The following is a 20,657-nucleotide window of genomic DNA, read 5'->3' on the forward strand; positions in this document are numbered from 1 at the left end:
CAAATGAAAGAAAATGATGTTTATAATTCAAAATATTTGTAATGTTAAATATAATCTTTTGTGGAACCTTGTGGACAAAGTCGTCCAACTCGCCATCTTTTGGAACATTTTTGTAGAAAAAGTTGGGGAAGAATATATAATTGTGGATTTGTAGTCAACTTGGAAAATTAAGGAAATAAATAATTAAATGGAGTCAATAATTGGCTTGAGAATTTATTCCACATTAGTCGTAGGGCTGCCATTATCTTTCCACGCTTGCGTCTTTCAGTTTTCTTGTTTCTTTTCCTAGTATTTGCTTCTTCTTTTCCACATACACACACACACTTGTAATATTTCGGCTTAATTTTTTTTTTTAAATGTAAAATAAAATATATACCCTGAATATTTATCAATGAAAATAAATATTCCAACTACTCAAACGCACTTTAGGCAATATAAATTTTAAATTAAAAAAATATAGTTGAAAGAAATATTAAAACAAGGATGATAAAGACATGACTTACAAAACTATTTTTCATTTTGTTTTTTTGCCATTTTTTAATTTGTTATTTGAGCCGGGAAATTGTGCTATTTGATTCACATTCCCGGAAGTATTATGGGCCGGTTTTTGGGTTGGGTATCATGGACTAGGTTTGATATTTCACAATGAAAAAAAGTGTTTCCCATTCCACAATTCGTATAACTAAACCATGTATATTTTCTTATTTACACAAATAAAAAATACGTAACTGTAATAGTCACGGTTAAAGTCATTAAATATCTAGATTGAATACATCTTACAGTAAAACAATCGACTTTTGCTCGATTACAGCTTCTCGTGAAATTAGAAGGGATGAAGTTGACAAAGGAGTTGAGGTTGGTGTCCAAGAGTCAGGTTCATGCGGTCGGATCAAGATAGGCAATAAACTTTGTTGTCAATGTCCTTTAAACAACTCGAAGTATAGAATATGTGTTTTTTTTGGTATGCCTTTAATTAAATATTTAGACTAGTCTAAATATTTAAAAAAATTAAAGTGGAAAAATATGTTAGTTACAGAAAAGTTACAAATTTAATAAATCTGGTTTCTTATGGTATTTTTTTATTAAGTATAACAACCATACCAAAATCAAGAAATAAAATAATAATGATAATGTGTTTTTTGAAAAGAGAATTAGTATGCGAGAGACTTATTTAATATGTGAGACATGACTAAAATAAGTCATAGATAATATTGAGATGAACGTGAGAAAATAATTTAATACTTGATTATGTAAAATATATTAGACAAATGAATTAGTTTAAATAGTTTATTATTTTAAATATTTAAACGACTTTTTATTTTTTTAAAAATAAAAGTTAAATCAGTTAGTTAGCCGATAATCTAAAATAAAATATCGAAACCGAACCCATTTTGGCCAATATTTTTGAAAATTAAAAGCAAAGTTCCGAATTATTTTGATTTGATTGGTTAATTAAATTTACCAAATCAATGGTCGCCCGTTTCTAAATGGCAATTAAGCCTCGAGATTTTATGTATGAATATCTCTTTTTCATTTTTATTTTATTACACACAAAATGGGTGAAAATACCATTAAAAGTAGCTCCTATTGACGTTGATGGTCGATCCAACGGCCGAAAGAAGAATTGCAACGAGACGTCAAACTACTGGGCTTAACCTACGGCAGTACACAGCACGGTAATTTCACTGCCACTGTTTATAATTTTGTGGGGTTTTTTCATTGGATTTATTCTTACGAAAACACCACTAATTTACATAGCAAAATAATAGAGAAAAATGGAGAGCGGCGCTGTGTTTGCCGGCCGGCACCCAAATCTGCCGACCCACCACCATCACCTTCTGCCTGGTCCATTGCGCAGCGCTATCCAAATCCTTCCGCCTGCTTTCACCGAGAAAAGGCTCTTTTCGCCGCAACCACTCCAGGTATGTGCTATGCTGTTCTTGAATCACATGAAATGTCGTTTATTGGGTTATACTTGTATCCCCTTTTCTTCCCTCTTCGTTATTTTTCCTATGCTCTTGTGGGTTTCGTGATTTGTTCTTTTCCTGTATGAATTTTGGAAGTGTTTGATGAATGTTTGTGCAGTTACAGAAGCAATCGCATTTTTCTTCTTTCAGTAAATTCAATAACAACAATGTTAATAGTCTTCAAGTGGCCTCGCCTTCGAGGTACTATTTTTCATAAATCGAGGTTTTTCGTTTTTTTTTTATCGGGCGATGATCTGTGGTCAACTGGGTTGCCTTTTTTTTTTTTTCCTGTGATTGGGTTTTGTTTTGATGTTTAATTTTTGCAGCAACATAACAGTAGAATTAGCCGACGTTGATTGGGACAACTTAGGTTTTGGGTTTAGACCCACCGATTATATGTACATGATGAAGTGTTCCCAAGGGGAAAGCTTTATGAAAGGTGAATTACAGAGATTTGGAAACATTGAGTTAAGCCCATCTTCTGGAGTTTTGAACTATGGCCAAGTTAGTTTCGCTGTTTTTCTTTGCCATTTTGTTTTTTTAAACAAAAGTTTGATTCTTGATCATGTTTTTGGTTTGTTCTGCATAACTACTCATTCAAAAGAAATTTGCAGGGATTGTTTGAAGGTTTAAAAGCTTATAGGAAACATGATGGTAAAATTTTGCTCTTTCGTCCCGAAGAGAATGCGCTACGACTCAAAATGGGAGCTGAGCGAATGTGCATGCCTTGTCCAGCTGTAGAGCAATTTATGGAAGCTGTAAAAGCTACTGTTTTAGCTAATGAAAGATGGGTATTGTCATATTTCTACCTGTAACTCTAGATCTTATTATTTTCCAGCATTGGTTTGAATCAATAATTTTTTCTTGATTCATTCTCTGTTTCAGATCCCCCCAACAGGTAAAGGTTCTTTATATATAAGACCGTTGCTTATGGGGAGTGGAGCTGTACTAGGTCTGGCACCAGCTCCTGAATACACCTTTCTGATTTACGTTTCCCCAGTGGGAAACTATTTCAAGGTACACAATGTTTTCTTTGAAGTCTCTGCTGCAACGTTACTATGTGCCACTTAAATCATTAGCTTCATGAAATGCTGTATTGGTGTTTAAGTATTTATCATTGTATTTCATCTACCTGAATCTGCAATTATGCCGTGCTTCTTAAGGATTATGCATGTCTTTTAAGTCCCAATTAGCATTTTGCTGCGGAGAGAATTTTGTTTAAAATGAATTGTAATAATTTTGTATATCAGATATAAATGTTGTCTTAGATGTCATAACATCTTGTGCCAATATGTAGCAGAATAATAAAACATACAAATAATTAACTTAATTAAAATAACTGAAAATAATTATGTACAATTATAAATACTTGTACGATGCCTCAAACAAAATAATCACTAGAAAATGTAAATGTCAGTCTACAAAACCCATACCAGTGATTTTTTAAAAAACTCATAGTTGTCAAGGGCGCAAGGCGCACCGAGGCACACAAGGTCTCTGGAGCCTGATGCGCAAGGCGCAAGGCGACGCGTGCGCCTTACTGAAGCAAGGCGCTAATTATTAATTTTTTTAAAAAAATATATTTAGCTTATAATAATATATTAAAATATGAAATAATTAAGTCACAATGTCACACAAAACAACAAATAATTAATAAGTTCATAACAATAAGTAACATAATTAAAATTCTTCAATCATCCTCAGAAGTTACGTTTGGGGTTGGTTTGGATTTTTACATTTAAGTTACTATTAAAAAAAAACTGAGAAGTTGCATTTTCAGAATGCAACTTCTCTGTTACTGAATTTGTTTTTTTTAAAAAAAGCAACTCAGGCGCGCCTTAGCCTTTCCAAGGCGAGCCCAGGTGTGCGCCTGGGCGAGCCTTTGTGAACCGTTGCGCCTGGGACGGCCCCAGGCACAACGCCCACGCCTGGTGGTGCCTTTCGCCTCAAGGCGAGAGGCGCTCGCCTTTGACAACTATGAAAAAACTAATTCAACAAGTTGAAAAAAACAAATTGCACCCTAAAGCAAATAACCAGATTTAAAACGAAACCAAGGAATGCAATACGATCGGTTGAAAATTGGAGCAATAAAAACGAAATCTTCAATCAACACTTTCACAAGTGTTGTTTTTAGATGTCGCCAACACTCAACGATAACACAGTATAAACAACTACGATCTCCTTTTGAATATCTTCAAACTTCTGATCACTCTTCTTATATGAGGCACTCTTTTTTTTATTCTGTCATCGTGTGCAGCAATCCTTCATAGGTATGTATTGAGAGGTGTTGTAACCTTGATAGAGTTCCTTAATTTCCTACAAAATGTGGAAATAAATCTTTTAGTCGGTAACAATTGTTTTTAACATAAGATAACAACAATTTTAATTAATCAGTAGTCTTAGAAAGGCAAAATTCATAAGTAAAATCTTATCAATTCAAAAAGATAATTACTAAGAAATTTATGTCTTACAAGGCAAGCCACACGTTTCCTTTCAATCTACTATTTTTTGTCTTTCTGGACAAAATAAGCATAAACGTCTTGATTTAGCTTCCCTGAATTTGAAAAACATATCTCCTCCTGAATTTGATCATGTTAGCTTAAATATTAGTGTTGACAACATGGGAACATAAACATTTAAAAGCAGAGCATATCATTAAGACGACTAAAAAGATGAAGGACCATAAAAAAGCCTAAACTAAACAAACTCAGGCTAAACAGGCTTAGAGGAAACATAAAGCAAACACTGATTTCTTGCATCTCTTAGGCATATATTTTCTTGTATTTCTGTCGTAGATAATTTGTAATAGAACGTCTTTCTGTCTGTTTTCCTACCTACAAGAATTTGACTGTAATGTTTTTGTGCTTTTAAGAACATTATATTTGCTGGGTTAGTATGTAGATGTATGATATTTAGTTTTATAACATTTATCTTTAGTTATCGTCTTCATCAATTTTACGAGGTACAATGATGCTATTTTTCCTTTTATTTTTTACATCTAATTCCAGGAAGGTTTGGCACCAATCCATTTGATAGTCGAGACTGAAATGCATCGGGCAACCCCTGGTGGTACTGGAGCTGTCAAGACTATTGGAAATTATGCTGGTGTAAGTGACTTTTGTGATGATTATAGTTACATACCATCTCATTGTGCTGCTTCTCATTTTTCATGCCTTCTGCATTTGCTTGCATAAATACTCTCTTCCATTTTCTGGCTTTATGATCGGATGAAATGATTTTGCTCTTCTTTTCACATGTACATTAAATATTTTGAAAAATATTTTCTGTTTGATATTTCTCTGAAAATTGTCCTTAATGACTAGTTTCTTGGCTTAACATCGTGCCTCTTGGTAACTCTCAGAACTCTTTGTTTATGGTACGATGTTTTTTTTTACATGAATGTTCTTTGTGTTTGACATTGAAACCTGAGAGCTATATTTTTTGATACATCTTATTTGTAGGTCCTAAAGGCACAGAGTGCTGCAAAAGCAAAAGGCTTCTCTGATGTTCTGTATTTGGATAGTACTTACCAGAAATACTTGGAAGAGGTGTCCTCCTGCAATGTATTTGTTGTTAAGGTAAAGTATCTTCTAAATTAGTATCGGCCATTAAATGCAGTGTTCAAACAATTTGCAAATAACTTGTTTTTAGTGATCAAGTACTTAGAATACATTTTTATCACTTTAGAAGGTTTTTATACTGTTGCTTATAAGTGCAATGGATAGAAAAGTTCTTCCTTTAAAAATGTTATTCTATTATTTTTTAAAAACATTGATGTTTGGATTGAGAAACTCTCTTAAAAATGTGTATAAAAAATGTCAAAATTCAGATGCCCGGAAATTTGGCTTATCACCTTTTGTGCTATGCTTCAACTTCTATGTGAAAAATAAACAAAATTCTCTTTTATTGTCACATCCACACGTTAAAACCACTTAAAAAACTGATTTCAATAAATGCTTTTATTAATTTATAACATCTGTATTCAACTGACTTTGAACCAATTTTATGGCTTTTAGTTTAGCTTACAAATTTTTTATTCATCCTTTGATAAGCTTTGTACTAGTGTTTAATACTTTACAATTTCGTATGAAAAGTACCAGTGTTTTAAGACTTCACAATTTCATCTGAAATCGAATTACCATATTTTCAGGGTAATGTGATCTCAACTCCAGCAATAAAAGGGACCATCCTACCAGGCATCACTCGGAAGAGCATAATAGATGTTGCTCGGAGTCTAGGATTTGAGGTACTTGTTTGAACACTCAGCAGATTGATTGATTTTTCAGCAGACTTCTCTGTTGCCAGCTAATAGTTTTGTTCCTCATGATTTGTAGGTTGAGGAACGTTTTGTGGCAGTTGACGAATTGCTTGATGCCGATGAAGTTTTCTGCACTGGAACTGCTGTTGTGGTTTCACCTGTGGGCAGTATAACGTACTTTGATAAACGGTAATTTCTCGATTATAGATTTTTAGTTACTTCATGACGAAAAATTGTGAGAACGGACCGAAGGAAATCTAAATGGATAATATTCTATTGGTCTCACATTAGATGAGCTCCTCTCGGCTTTTTAATTGTAGACATCCCATTTTCCCTCTCCGGCTTCCCATTTTCCGGTTTGCCTGTTCTGTGAAACCCAACTTATAATGTCAGCGATTACATTTGAGTTTTTAAGTTCTTGTATTACAGTATTCTCAATAAAGTATGGTTGTTTTACGATGTTCAGGGTGAGTTATGAAAGTGACGGGGTCGGTCGTGTGTCGCAGCAACTCTATTCTGCTCTTACCAGCCTACAAATGGGACTCACAGAGGATAAAATGGATTGGATTACTCAACTCTAGTAGGCGCAGGTTCTTGTTTTTGTGTTTCAATCTGTCTCGAGTTCGGATCTTCTGTGCTGGTTTAGTACTTTTTCTTTCTTGGCTTTTCCGATGTTAGTCACCGTCTCTGTTTGTATACCATGGATCGTCTTTTCCTGTAATTGGACGACTATTTGAGACAATATCTCTGTTAGGCCACGCTGCAAGATTTCACCCAACCTTGTGGGACACTGTCCCATGAGAAGATTAAAAGCTCAATTTTAACCACGCATATGTGTGGTCAATCAATTTCTTTAAAATCAGTGGTCCAGATACTGTGGAAGTACTGCCTCCACAGGTAACATCGACACTACCGGTCACAGCTCTTGTCTTGAGTCGAATTCGACAATAATCGAAGATAAAAATAATTATGTTATTGATAATTTTCAAATTATTATCTCATTAACCCATTTTATTGGTCCTTTAGCATTCCGTCGGATTCAAGTTTTGATTTTTGTTATATTTTCCCCTACAAAAATTGAAAACTTTAAGAAACGATCCACGTGGTTGGTTGTCAAGCAAGATTTTTAAATAAAATCGAATTCATTTCTACACCGACTATTTCTTTAGAGATTGGATTTATTTCTACTGTTTTAATTGGCAAACCAATTTTGAACGAGAATTGAATATACAAAATAAAAAAAAATTAAAACATCATTTATGGGACAGCGAAAAAGAAAAATATGATTTTTTTTTTCCTCCAAAAACTAATCATCCATATTTCAATTACATCGGGGAATATATTATTATTTTGAATAAAAAAATGTGTCAATTATTTTATGTTCAGTTCCTATTTCCAAAAATTCTTTATATATTTACTCCCTAAATGCTCAAAGTATAAAACAACCCTTCTATCCACCATTCTTCTTCATAAATCATAAATGAAAAGTCAGTTATGCCATATTAAACAAATATAAAATAATAAATCAAAATACAAGTCAAAACGTAAGAAAATATTTAAATAAATATTATCATAATTTCGATCCCAAGCACGGCCTTCGTGTCCAAAACTTTATTTCTTCTTTTTTTTAAAAAAAAAAAAATCTAACATCAAGAATATGTATTAAATTAAAAAACAAAAGGGTATAAAAAGAATTCAATTTATGAACCTAGATGTAGGCAAGTTCGTTTTTTAGTCCCCTAAGTTCATGGAAACCCACAGAACCAATCCCTCTCTGGGTTACTGTTTCGATTTCGGATACGTCAAATGTCACGCTAGTAATATCACCATGTGAGCAATATTCGACGCAATATCATCAACGTTCACTTCTACGCCGTCACTTGAAAAAAAAAAGAACTAAAATTGATGAAAAATATAACACTGTCATGTAGAAATTTACCAACAACAAAACAAGATAGCTCCAATAATGTCTCAACAAACTAGCCCCACCCCAAAATATTCCGAATCTAAACCTTTTAATCGGATATGATTATCAAGAATTCATTATTTATGATTTTATTGTTAAAATGAAGGTGCAGAGGAAAACAAAAAACAAAAGCTAACATCCAACGATAAGTACTACAAAGTACAAGCAACCAAAAACCAACTAGACGTTCCGGTTGGACCTACATGGCGACCCGGCCCATGAGTGGCCCAGCTTCTGCATTACCCTCTAAACGGTCCAAAATTTTGGAATCCACGAGCCACCAAAAACGTTTTGTGTTAGTTTCTTAAAATACAAGCTCCATACTTTCTTGCAAGGAAAATTGCAAAAATAGCTTTATAAATTAGCTCGTTTTGGCTATTGCCTATTAGTTCCTTGATTTTAATTCAATAAGGTTTTTTTTACGATATTGCTGATATGACACCAGACACGATATCAGTATCCAACATTATGTCGAAATTTTATGGGTTTCATGTCAGTAATGTTCGACATTATGTCAGCATTTCTATCATTGGATTAAAATCAAAATTTGACTTTTCGTAAATTATTTAATAAATTGAATATATCAATATCCCGATCAAGTTATTTGTTTTGTGTATCAATCAGATCAAACAGTGTACTCCAAGAAAGTCATTGCCAACTTAAATGCACTATAACGCTTAGGATCCAAGACATGCCACGTTATTCTATGTGGAGCCCAATTCAGCGTTCATGTTCATTTGCCATATCATAACGAACGCAATTTGTCTCGTTCCCGATCTATACAAATTGGCGTGAGAATAATTGATATACACACACACGCTATTGAAATTAATGAAATCAGTTAAATTTAATTTATTAAAATCCGAACATAATATGTCATTTTCAAACTTAATAAATTTTCCAATTCGTCACGAAATGTGAAGTCCGAGCCCAGGTCCACGCCTGCATAACTGCACAATGAGCGACTATAGCAACTATTTCGTATTTGTCATCGCTTTACGAAAATGATTAACACAAATTACTATAGAAGTCCATTGTAAGCCCATTATAAACTCATTTTAAATATCTAATTTTTAAAATGCGAGACAAGGGTATCACAATCACCCTCATTTAGAACGCGACGTCCTCGTCGCGGCCTGCCCATTCGATCCATCAGCGCTGAGAATCTGGAGGTGGCTCCTACAGGTTCAAGAGGTGGCTACCGTCATGTAGCACTTTGCCCCGCAGGTTAAAGAGGTGGCTCCCATGCACGTAACACTTTGTCCCACATAACACTTATTTCTCGGTGTTCCTTGCTGATGACCGGCTCCGATACCATTCTGTCACGCTTGAGCCCGTGCTCGCGCCTGCGTGACTGCACAATGAGCACATATAGCAACTACTTCGTATTTATCTTCACTTTACGAAAATGATTAACTCAAGTTGCTATATAGGTCCATTGTAAGCCCATTATAAATTTATTTTAAATATTTAATTTTTAAGATGCAGGACAAGGGTATCACACGAAATAGCAAAACTTATGTTATTAATTGTAATAACAACCAGGTTTTATTATATTTATTTACATGAAAAGGTCAAAATTATAATGATTTTATGATAAAGTACTCATCAATTGCGACTTGTACTTGAATCTTTCTTTAATAATCTCTTTTTTGAATTGAAAACAACTCAGCATCAACTATTCCTATGATTGCTCGCCCAATTCAAATCTTTCAATTGTGTCCCAATCGATTATATATATATATATATATATATATATATATATATATATATATATATATATATATATATATATGCGTGTGTGTGTGTGTTTTTGAGAGGTAAGAGGAGTTTATTATAATCGAGTCTTGAACCTGATACCCCGTTTGAAGCCTGAGCATCAATTTTATTTGGCATCATTTCAAGTTAATTACTAATTTTAGTGCATTGAAAATCAAATATAAAGTGGTGGTGTAAAAGACTAAACTCTCGCCTTTCATCATTCTAGTACATCTGATGCTATTCATTTTTCTTTACTTAACCGATTTAATTATAATACATATTCATCATACCTTAAAAATGCATGCCAAACATGGCAAATGTGACATGCACAAATAGAAGGGAAAAAAAAATCCAAAAATCATATTGCAAATTAATTTGCTTATACAAGATTTTTATCGTCAAATTAGTCAAATTTTGTACAATAATTGATTGTCTGCACATTTAGTCCAATTGTTTCTAGAACACATGAATACAGGATTGACATTGCTAATAAATGTTTGGTGTCGTGTCATTATCGGAAAAAACAACTAAATATGAGGAAAAAAAACTAATTTATTATGCTAAGATAAAATTTTGAACCAATTAGAGAAACAAAATCTATATATTAGCCCAACTTAAAAGACCAAATTTAAAATTGCCCCGAAATCAAAACATAGAGTAGTCTAAAGAACAAAATTAACGAACAAAATAAGTGTTAGAATTCATCTAAAAATATTGTCGAATTCAATCCTTTTAACCAAAGCATGCCTAGTAAATGTGAACAAACACAAAATTATTGGACAAAATATCATTCTACCCTTCAAATCTTTATGCCATATGACTTATATTTACCCATCTTATTTTTATGAACTTTTGTATTTTTCAAAGCGCCAAGAGAAGAAAATGCCTGGAGAAATGAAATGCTATATATTAAAGATTTAGCTGTAACCCGCAGAGGGCTTTGCAAGGGCCCCAAGATTTCATACTAGAAAACAAAAATGGAGAAAATCAAACCCTCATTTTAAACATAAAGTGAAACTGATTGTCTCTAAAAGGAGTATGAACACCAGAAGAAATTTCACCTTTCCCCCAAGTCAATGCTTGTGGGTTCAGTTTATATGAATTTTTTTACCAACTTTAACTATATACCGGAGTTGAATATTACTGCGATTGGTGGATATATCAATCTTTAATACCGATATTGCAGGAAAAGGAATGAAACCCTAATAAATTTTCAACGAGGAAGAGGGAGCAGTCAACTGGTATAGCCCCACTCTCCACCAATTTTGATCGGTTTTCTTCGAGAGGGAAGCAAAAATTATATATATATATATATATATATATATATATATATATATATAAACGCCTTTATGCGAGAACTTTATAAAACATCATTGGTTATTCATATGACAATTTCCACTGTGTGTGGAATTGTAGGGTCGATGAAGTTTTTATTCTTGATGAAAAAATTTGATCTTGGAAGAAATCTTGTTATGTTATGTGTTATATATATATATATATATATATATATATATATATATATATTTCATTAAATGATTTTTTTTTCTTGTAAAAGAAAAAAAATGAAGAAGATCGCTTTGCTTTCTTTTGGCTACGTAAATTATACAGAATCAAATAAAATAGAAAGAGGTAAAGAAAGTTGAATTTTGTGAGATGATGACGATAATTTGGTGCAGATTCAGTTTAGGAGTGATCATCATCCACGTGTTGTTTGATCTATCTCCCACGATAGTATTTTTCTAATTAAGTTTTGGATGATTGAAGCTAAATAAAATTTATTTACATATAAATGAGACTATGATTTTTGTCACTAACGGAAAAAAGCGAAATTAGTTTCGTAAGTTGATTAAATTGGAGTTTTGATCTTCTAATTGATATTTCTTTTTTAGTACTGTACATTGGTTTTGTTTGCACATATAACTCATTTTTCGCTTAAGCTTTCAGTTTTAATCATATACGTTAGTTATATATAATGTTACATCAGTAATGTTTGATGACATATTAATATTGTTCAATGTCATCTCTAATATCATGTCGGCATTCAAACGAAAATCAGATTGAATGTGCCAAAATCCAATTTGTTGCGGTAAAATTCAAATCTTAACCAATTAGATCATAGATGATCAAAACTAGGGGTGAGAAAAAATATCGATATTTCGGTATACCTAGATTACCGTACCGAAATTTTGGTATACCGAAGATTTCGGTACTGTATAGTAACAATATCGAATTTTTCTGTACAGTAACGATATGAAATTTGAAAATTTCAATATATACCGGAATACCGAAATATCGAAATAATATATATTATTTTAAAACAATAAATTTATAAAATTTTAAAAATGTAAAGCCTTTTCGGTATAAAATGGTATATAGATAGCGTACCGAAATCTAGTTATACCGTATAATTTCGATATAATCGATATTCTAGTCATATGTATCGAAATTTCAATATGGTATCCGTATGAAATTTGCTTATATCGTAATTTTCGGTACAATATACGATATATAATTTTCAGTACAATATGTTAAGGTATGATATACCACCCCAAAATCTTATAAAATCCAACTTAAAGGATCGATTTGATTTTTCCCTATTCTAAATGTAATTTTTATCAAAAAATTTCTTGGAAAAATTGATTTTGTATATTCTGAATTCCTGTATTACTTTAGTCAACCAACTTTCTAAGTCAATCATGGTTATTGGCACCCTTGGAACAAACAAACGTACGTAAGATCCCATTCAACTCACCTTAAAATAAAATTTCTATTGGGGTAAGTTTGTTTTATCATTAAATAAGTTCGGATAAGTTGCCCGAAAAAGTCCATCCTGAAATATGTACAGTAGCCATTATGACTCACACTACTCCAAGAATTAATCTAAAGATGAACATTTATCGAAATATGTAAGATTTATTGATATTTCAGTGGACGTGGTACATAATATTAAATATTCACCCTTATATACATCATTAGTGTAATATTTATATATAGTTTGAAATTTTCCCATTGGGTAGTAACAATTTCATGTTTAATTTATTTATAATTTTCACCTTGTTTTCAAAATAGAAATGTGATTTTTTTCTTTCTTTTTCTTAAAGAAAGACTTCACTTTTTCCTTATATATACCATTACTGTTTGGTATGTGATGCATGCATATATATTAATTTTTGTGTGGTAAGTAAATTTGTAAAAATATTTAGAGATTATATTATGATTAAAAATTAAAATCCCAGGGATAGTTTTTTTAATTAGATTTTTATACACTAATTTTTGGAAGAGAAGTGATATGTTAAACTTAGATAAGATTAACTGCATAAAAGTAAAATAATTTTTTACAATAATATAATTTTTTTCGATGATGTTAATCTATATCTATATATATGTATCATGACAAAAAAGTTACTAGGCCTATCCATAATTAATCAAGGTTTCGAATTCTTTCATTTGCGCTTGTGTGTGTGTGTGTGATCAAAGCTAGCTTGCGAAAGACGACACCAAACAAAAGGTTTTCCTCATACAACATGAATTTGATATGTGCATTTTAAATTGATTTATTTTAAAAACTTGCTTTTAATTAATTAATGGATTTTATCGAAGAGGGCGGGGTGATCGTCGGTGTCATGAGGTTGCACGGACAATGAGCGACTTTAAGTAGGCTTCTAGACGAAAAGAACACATCGGATTGAGAGAGATTCTAAAACAGTTTAGATAGGAGACTTTACAGTTGATGAGTGCTTAAAAGATTTGATGTGTACTATTCATATCAATAAGATTCATATTTTATTTAGGAACTCAACACATAGAACTTCAAAGTTAAGCATGCTTGAGTTGAAACAATTTTAGAATGAGTGACTCCCTAAAAGTTTTCTAGGATTTGTTGTGAGTAAAAACAAAAAAAGACTCGTTTTGGTACAGTGGAGGGCGTCACAATTGGATTTCGGTTTTTTTTTAAAAAGAACAAACATGAAGAAAAAATATTATAAGATTAAAAATGCAAATTCACTATTAACAAGATCAACAACAGAAATATACAAATTACGGGATAACATAATTTTTCCTTTACACTAATTTATTTATTTAATTTTTTGTTCCATTTATTTCAAATATATTTGATCTCTAATCGATTCCTCCAACTTTCTAGACATTTGTCGAAACAATAACTTGGCTTTATTGTTTGGTTTTATTAATAATTTTTGGTAACGGAAACGTGGAGATCAACAGAGAAATTTGTAAAGAAATTTTGGTCAACTATTATTTTAAGAAAATAACATTTCAACCGCATTTCAAATAATACACTTGAGAATTTTATTTTCTTAAAAAAAATAATCAACAAAAGTTAAAAAAAAATACCCAAGATGAGCTTCCCTCGTTTATATCTTTAATTAGCTTATTATTTCAATTAATTTTTTTATAAAAATATGAATGTCTTTCTAAATATCTATTCGCTGTATAAGATGACAACATTTGTTTCCCAAAATTTCTCGTCTCGAGAAGTGAAATTAACCTTGAACTCTCCCTATGATCGAGTAATTAATTAATTAATTAATTTAATTTTACAGAATTACATGTACCCTGTGTGTGTGTGTGTGTATACACACACACACACACACACACACACACACACACACATATATATATATATATATATATATATATATATATATATATATATATATATATATATATATATATATTGGTTTAATCCATAATGTTACATATCCTGTGGATAAATTGTCTTGAAACTAAGAATTATTATAATTCGTCCTTTATGCACATTATTTGTAGTTTGTTTGATGTGGTTGTAGATTAGTTTAGCATGGAATAGCTTTTTGAGGGAGCCATTAATTAAAGGTCGTCTTCCACTGCGAATTAATAATTAAGGACATATAATGTGAGTCATCGTATAATAGAATAATTAAAGTATATCATCTATTTATATTCTCGAATTTTTTTTTTTTAAAAAGTGTGCGACTTAAGTTAATATTCTGTAATTATTTACAGCGGCTAGTTTCGATGTGTTTACCCATTTTTGAACTGAATTATCTGCTTTAACTTTTAGATGTTAGAACTCATTGATCTACTAATTGTGATGTGATTACCAAGTACAAAAGTAACTTAGTAGGCTACTTAAATTTGAGCCTACGTTAATTTGGTGTTTATGGAGATGATTATCTAATTACTAGGATTTTAAATTATCTAAGTTATAAAAAGAATCCAGTGAAAAAACATTTGTGGTATGTAATTATACATTTTCAATTTTTATTCATGTTGTAGACAATTCATAGATTTAGTCAGTTAATTTTTACTTATTTTCCAAATTTTAATAATTTTTTGTCGAAATAGTACTGACGTTACATGTTACACATAATCATTTTTTAGTGTCACATCAGTTGATGAGTGCTTAAAAGATTTGATATGTACTACTCATATCAATAAGATACATATTTTATTCAGGACCTCAACACACAAGAACTCCAAAGTTAAGCGTACTTGACTTGGATCAATTTTAGAATGAGTAACCCCCTAAAAGTTTCCTAGCGTTTGTTGTGAATAAGAATATAAAAGATTCGTTTTGGTACAGTGGAGGACGTCACAATATTGGACTTTGGTAAAAAAAAAAACATGAAGAAAAAAAAGTTATAGGATTAAAAATGCAAATTCACCATGAACAGGATCAAAAATAGATATATACAAATTATATGACTAAAAATATAATTTTTCCTTTACAATTTATTTATTTAATTTTTTGTTCCATTTATTCAAATATATTTGATCTCTAATCGATTCCTCCAACTTTCTAGACCTCTGTCGAAACAATAATTTGGCTTTATTGTTTGGTTATATTAATAATTTTCGGTAACGGAGATGTGGAGGACGGAGAAATTTGTAAAAAAATTTGGTCAACTATTTTTTAAAGAAAATAACATCTTCAAGCGCATTTCAAAAAACATTTGTGGTATGTAATTATACATTTTCAATTTTTATTCATGTTGTAGGCAATTAATAGATTTAGTCAGTTAATTTTTATTTATTTTCCAATTTTAGTAAATTTTTTGTCGAAATATTAATGACGTTACATCGAACATATCCGTATTTTTTAGTGTCACATCGCCATTTTTCCAAACATATAGTACTTATTTAAGTGTTTAGAAGTCAAAATAAATCAAAATAAACATTCCTCAACGTCGAAAAAAATTATGGCCACCGTCACATCTCGATTTTTCCGTTGGCTTCTTTATTTAATTTTTAAGTCATAAATTGCTAAAACATTATTGAAGTGAAATAAGAAAAACAAAAATGAATACACCTTATACAGTTATACTTTCAAATCCAACAAAACTCAATTAATAAGTTTGTCTATTGTTTTCAAAAAAAAAAAAGTAATCAAGCCAAACTTAGTATATTTCCCGAAATCCCATTGGCTTGGTTTATAAAGGCATGTAAATAAACCGTGTATGAAATTTAATGTTAGAACAACTTCATAGGATCATTAGTATGTGACTTTGTATTCCTTCGTCCCTCCTATCCTAAATTTTTGTGGCTTTAACTTATTAGGAATTGACCCAGTTTTCGAAAATCATTTTAATACAGAACAGTATTTCAAGAATATACAGAAACTCTTACTTTCAGAACAGGAATCAGTATTCAGAAATCAGTAATCAGTAATCAGTATTCAGTAATCAGAAATCAGAAGTTTAACAAGTAAGCACTGAGCACATTCGTGAATTTCATGGCTAAACTGATATCAGTCCCCTATATGTTCTCTCCTCTAAGGGGTGAGGCCAGTAATCAGTAATCAGAATTCAGTAATGTTCAGAATATATATTCCTACCATTAGTTCACTAAGTTTCAGTGCTTCAAAATTAGAAATCGAGAATATACTTTGCTTTAAAACAGAAATCATCAAACGGGTTCTAAGATATTTATGTATAAGCCCACTTACAGTAATTTGCAATAAGGTTTCGGTAGAAGTCTGGAATATGCTCGTTCTTGCCACTGGTTTCTACTGCTCGAAAATAAGCACCCTCCCTTAGCTCGAAATTCAAATGATAATCTCAGATTTGTGTAACACCAATTCAGAGATTTGAGAGTGTTATTTATAGGCAAGATTCTGACTGTTAGTCTCCCAAATAAATGGCCATAATCTGCCATTAACAGCTTTTATTTCGACTTAAATGCTTCAGTTACAACTCAATAGCTGAATCAGTAACTGTCTGCTGGAATTCGCTCTTCTGCTGCTGGATTCGGCCTGCTGGATTTTGTCTGCTGGAAAATACCAGCTTTTGAAATATTAGCTTCTACTGGAATTTTTAGCTTATGCTGAAATTTGCTAGCTGCTGAAATTTCAGGTTCTCACACTATCTATGCCAGTGGGATAAATGGAAACATTCTTGCATGTAGAGCCGGGTATATTTAGTACTGAAAATTGAGTCATTTCACTCTTACTCGTTTCAAGTATCTACCAAAATTAGTGGCCATTTTTTGCTTTGGATCTCAAACACCGGCATTTTATCACAATTTTGGAACGTTTTTGTCAGATGACCTATAAATAATCGACAAAAATAAGCAATGATTTACGTAGGAACATTAACCTATATTTTTACAATCAAAAAGAAAAACCCGTTAAAATAATCGTCAACAGTTTTAAAAAATAATTTTCTATCAAAATTATAACCTAAGCGTACCCATGATTTTACAATATAATAAAGTAAAGTGAGGATGATCTCTGATCACATTGTACTGTATAAAAATTAGATTCTGGACTAAGAATTAAAGACAATGAGAAAAACTTGGTCTACAGTTCTGGCATTCAAATTCCTCCATTAGTTTAATATATTACATAAAGAGGTCTTCCTTTTTTCCACTACACTTTTGAAATCCCTCTGATCGTTCCATACTGTTCCTCTCCTTCATCTCCAGCTATTATAATCTCCACTTCTCTCCCCCAACCTACCGCAACCCACAGCATATATATACACGCACACACATATAGAACCTGTTGCAGGTAACAGCAAAAAGAAAACAACACAATTTTTCTTTGTTTTTTCTTACATATTGATTTCGCTTTTCTAAGTTCTGCGAAGAAATGGGGAGAGCTCCATGCTGTGACAAAGCCAATGTAAAGAAAGGTCCTTGGTCACCTGAGGAAGATGCAAAACTGAAATCTTATATTGAGAAACATGGAACTGGAGGAAACTGGATCGCTCTACCTCTGAAAATAGGTATGATTGTAAAGAATTTGAAGTTACTGTTGTTGTAATGAGATTTTAGTCATGATTTTATGTTGTTGTGTACGTTAAGGTCTTAAGAGATGTGGTAAGAGTTGTCGGCTTCGATGGTTGAATTATCTCCGGCCGAACATCAAGCATGGAGGGTTCACTGAGGATGAAGATAACTTGATTTGCAGTCTCTATGTCAGTATTGGGAGCAGGTGATTTATATTAAGTTATTTAAACTTGACAGTTTTCTAGAGATTTCGAAAGGGAACGACTTTAACCTCGTGAAACATTTCGATATCTTGTGTTTTTCTTGATTTATTTAGTACTTATTTTGATGTGTGTGGATTGTATAGATGGTCTATAATAGCTGCACAGTTGCCTGGAAGAACAGACAATGACATAAAGAATTACTGGAACACAAGGTTGAAGAAGAAGCTGTTAGGCAAACAGCGAAGGGAACAGCAAGCTCGAAGGGATACCAAGAAAAGGGATGAAAATTTTCTGAACAACCAATTATTCAGCGTGTGCCCTCCACCGCCACAGCTGCTGGTGGCACCGCCCTTGTTGGTGGGCTACGGGGTCCAAGAGTCTCGTCTGATCAGAGAGCAAACTGACGACATTCTCAGGTCTCAGGTTGAAGGATTAATCTTTCCTTACGATTATGATCCACATTCCGACAGCAAAAACCCGGAAAATGATGAAAATTATCGCTATGTTCTGGAATTTTCTTGCGGTGGAAACCCGCCACTGAGCAAGAACTCGATGATCAGGCTCGACCCGACCACGTTCCCGCCATTGGAATGCGATCCGCTTGCTATAAATGGTGCAACAAAGAATCATTTTCAAGAATTCGACAAGATAACAGAGATTCAGGAGATAATGCAAAGCATGCCGCAAGAATTAGGTGGATTAAACAGTTTATCGGCGGCGGAAATGGGCAGCAACACAAGCTGGGGGTCAGATATAAATCCTGATCTATTGTACCCTTGTAACACTACATTCTCAAACACTGAAGCTTTCCAGCAAAAGATTCAACAAGATTGGACATTATTTGATGATCCAAGGTTCTTAGGTTACTTACAGTAATCATAATATATATATATAAAACTATTTTCTTGATTAATATTCCTGGTTAGCTTGTGGGAAATTCAGGTGTAGTTTGTTGGAAAAGGAATTATTACCTTGTTGATGCATGTACTATCACTTTCATCGAGTGAGATGCTTTTTTTCATTTATTTTTATTTTTAAAATTCTTGGGTTTTTAATTTTATGTCGGATTGTATATTAAAAGTTAATTTGTGGTATTCTTTTAACATCTTTTCTCTGGACAGAACTCTTTGTTGCTGCTGAAACTGGGAATCTGGGGAGATGACAACTATTATGATAGTTTTACTGACATGAATAATGTGTTCTTCAGTTTTCAATGCTTTCTACTTTTCAGCGCCTCTTGTTTGATTCACAATTTTTTAACCTTAAATATAAAGGAATAATCTCTAACATGGAATCAATTTTGATCAATGTAAAGACTAACTAAAATGTACAACAATGAGGTACACAAAATTTTCATAAAAGATTGTGTTCCGCTCGTTGTATTTGTCCCATTTTTTCAATCATGCATCATCTAAGTTCTTACTCATCAACCACTAAAACTCCTCATAAATTTTTTTAGAAATTATAATTAGTATATGAGAAATTTGCATTTTAGTCCTATAGACTAAATCATTTTTCTAGGCATCAACACTCTCAATGAATTTAATTGTTCTAATTTTTACGGCTCCAACGTTCAAAGACATGGTCAAATGGTGGCGTCCTTTCAGAAGTTTAATTCTCAGAAAAATCCACCATGAAAATCAATGAAGGGGAAATAATATTAAAGTAAGAAAAAGGTGGTTTGACGTTTTGGCCACAACTTGTTAGGATTTAGTAAACAAAGCATCCTAAAATGGCGCCATCTTTTTAATTTTATCTCACACTGTTTAACTACTGTGAGAAAAGGATTTGGCCACCATTTCTCTTGAAAGTGACAAACAATGAGTAGCTCATCATCACCATCTATTACTCTCTAAAAAGTTGAAACTTCACAGTATATTATGCACGTACAATGCTAAAGTTTCATGCAATTTTTTTTGTCAGGTCCAGTGGGGGACATACATAATATATGCAGGTTGCACGTACAAATTTGATGTTGGGTTTAGGAAGTTAGATTTTGGTATTTATCTATATATTTTGAAATGAATTACCACATTGAATTCAATTGTATATTATCAGATATATTAGGTTACCATGCAACTAATTAAGTCTTTTTAAAGTATAGGATTTGGACCAAATTATAGCACACTTCGGATGAAAATAGACCACCAAGTAAAACTCATTCATTTTCCGTGATATTCTGTCTTGTTTTTCGGGTAAGTCCCATAGTTGAAGCCTCCAAAATGACTTTTTTTTTGGGTATTATATTGCAGAAAAGGGTGAATCAATGCATA

General features: G+C 32.2%; 2 protein-coding genes across 3 annotated transcripts; both read left to right on the plus strand.

The window, feature by feature from the left end:
• The first annotated feature begins 1,683 nt into the window (after positions 1-1,683).
• LOC140806102 (branched-chain amino acid aminotransferase 2, chloroplastic-like) lies at positions 1,684-7,073 on the plus strand. Of its 2 annotated transcripts, none has more exons than XM_073162580.1 (10): positions 1,684-1,922; positions 2,086-2,168; positions 2,294-2,471; positions 2,582-2,758; positions 2,853-2,984; positions 4,976-5,074; positions 5,429-5,545; positions 6,118-6,213; positions 6,302-6,414; positions 6,692-7,073. In XM_073162580.1, the coding sequence occupies exons 1-10, from the start codon at positions 1,776-1,778 to the stop codon at positions 6,804-6,806; spliced, it is 1,257 nt and encodes a 418-aa protein (XP_073018681.1). In that variant the 5' UTR covers positions 1,684-1,775; the 3' UTR covers positions 6,807-7,073. The 2 variants fall into 2 exon arrangements, with proteins under 2 accessions (XP_073018681.1, XP_073018682.1); XM_073162581.1 differs by having other exon boundaries at positions 2,092-2,168.
• A 10,723-nt stretch (positions 7,074-17,796) lies between these two features.
• Positions 17,797-19,487, plus strand: LOC140804796 (uncharacterized). The gene is made up of 3 exons (XM_073160933.1): positions 17,797-18,177; positions 18,257-18,386; positions 18,528-19,487. The coding sequence occupies exons 1-3, from the start codon at positions 18,042-18,044 to the stop codon at positions 19,258-19,260; spliced, it is 999 nt and encodes a 332-aa protein (XP_073017034.1). The 5' UTR covers positions 17,797-18,041; the 3' UTR covers positions 19,261-19,487.
• Positions 19,488-20,657: the final 1,170 nt, after the last annotated feature.

Source organism: Primulina eburnea, chromosome 11 (assembly GCF_022965805.1).
Source record: "Primulina eburnea isolate SZY01 chromosome 11, ASM2296580v1, whole genome shotgun sequence".
NCBI classification, from domain to species: domain Eukaryota; kingdom Viridiplantae; phylum Streptophyta; class Magnoliopsida; order Lamiales; family Gesneriaceae; genus Primulina; species Primulina eburnea.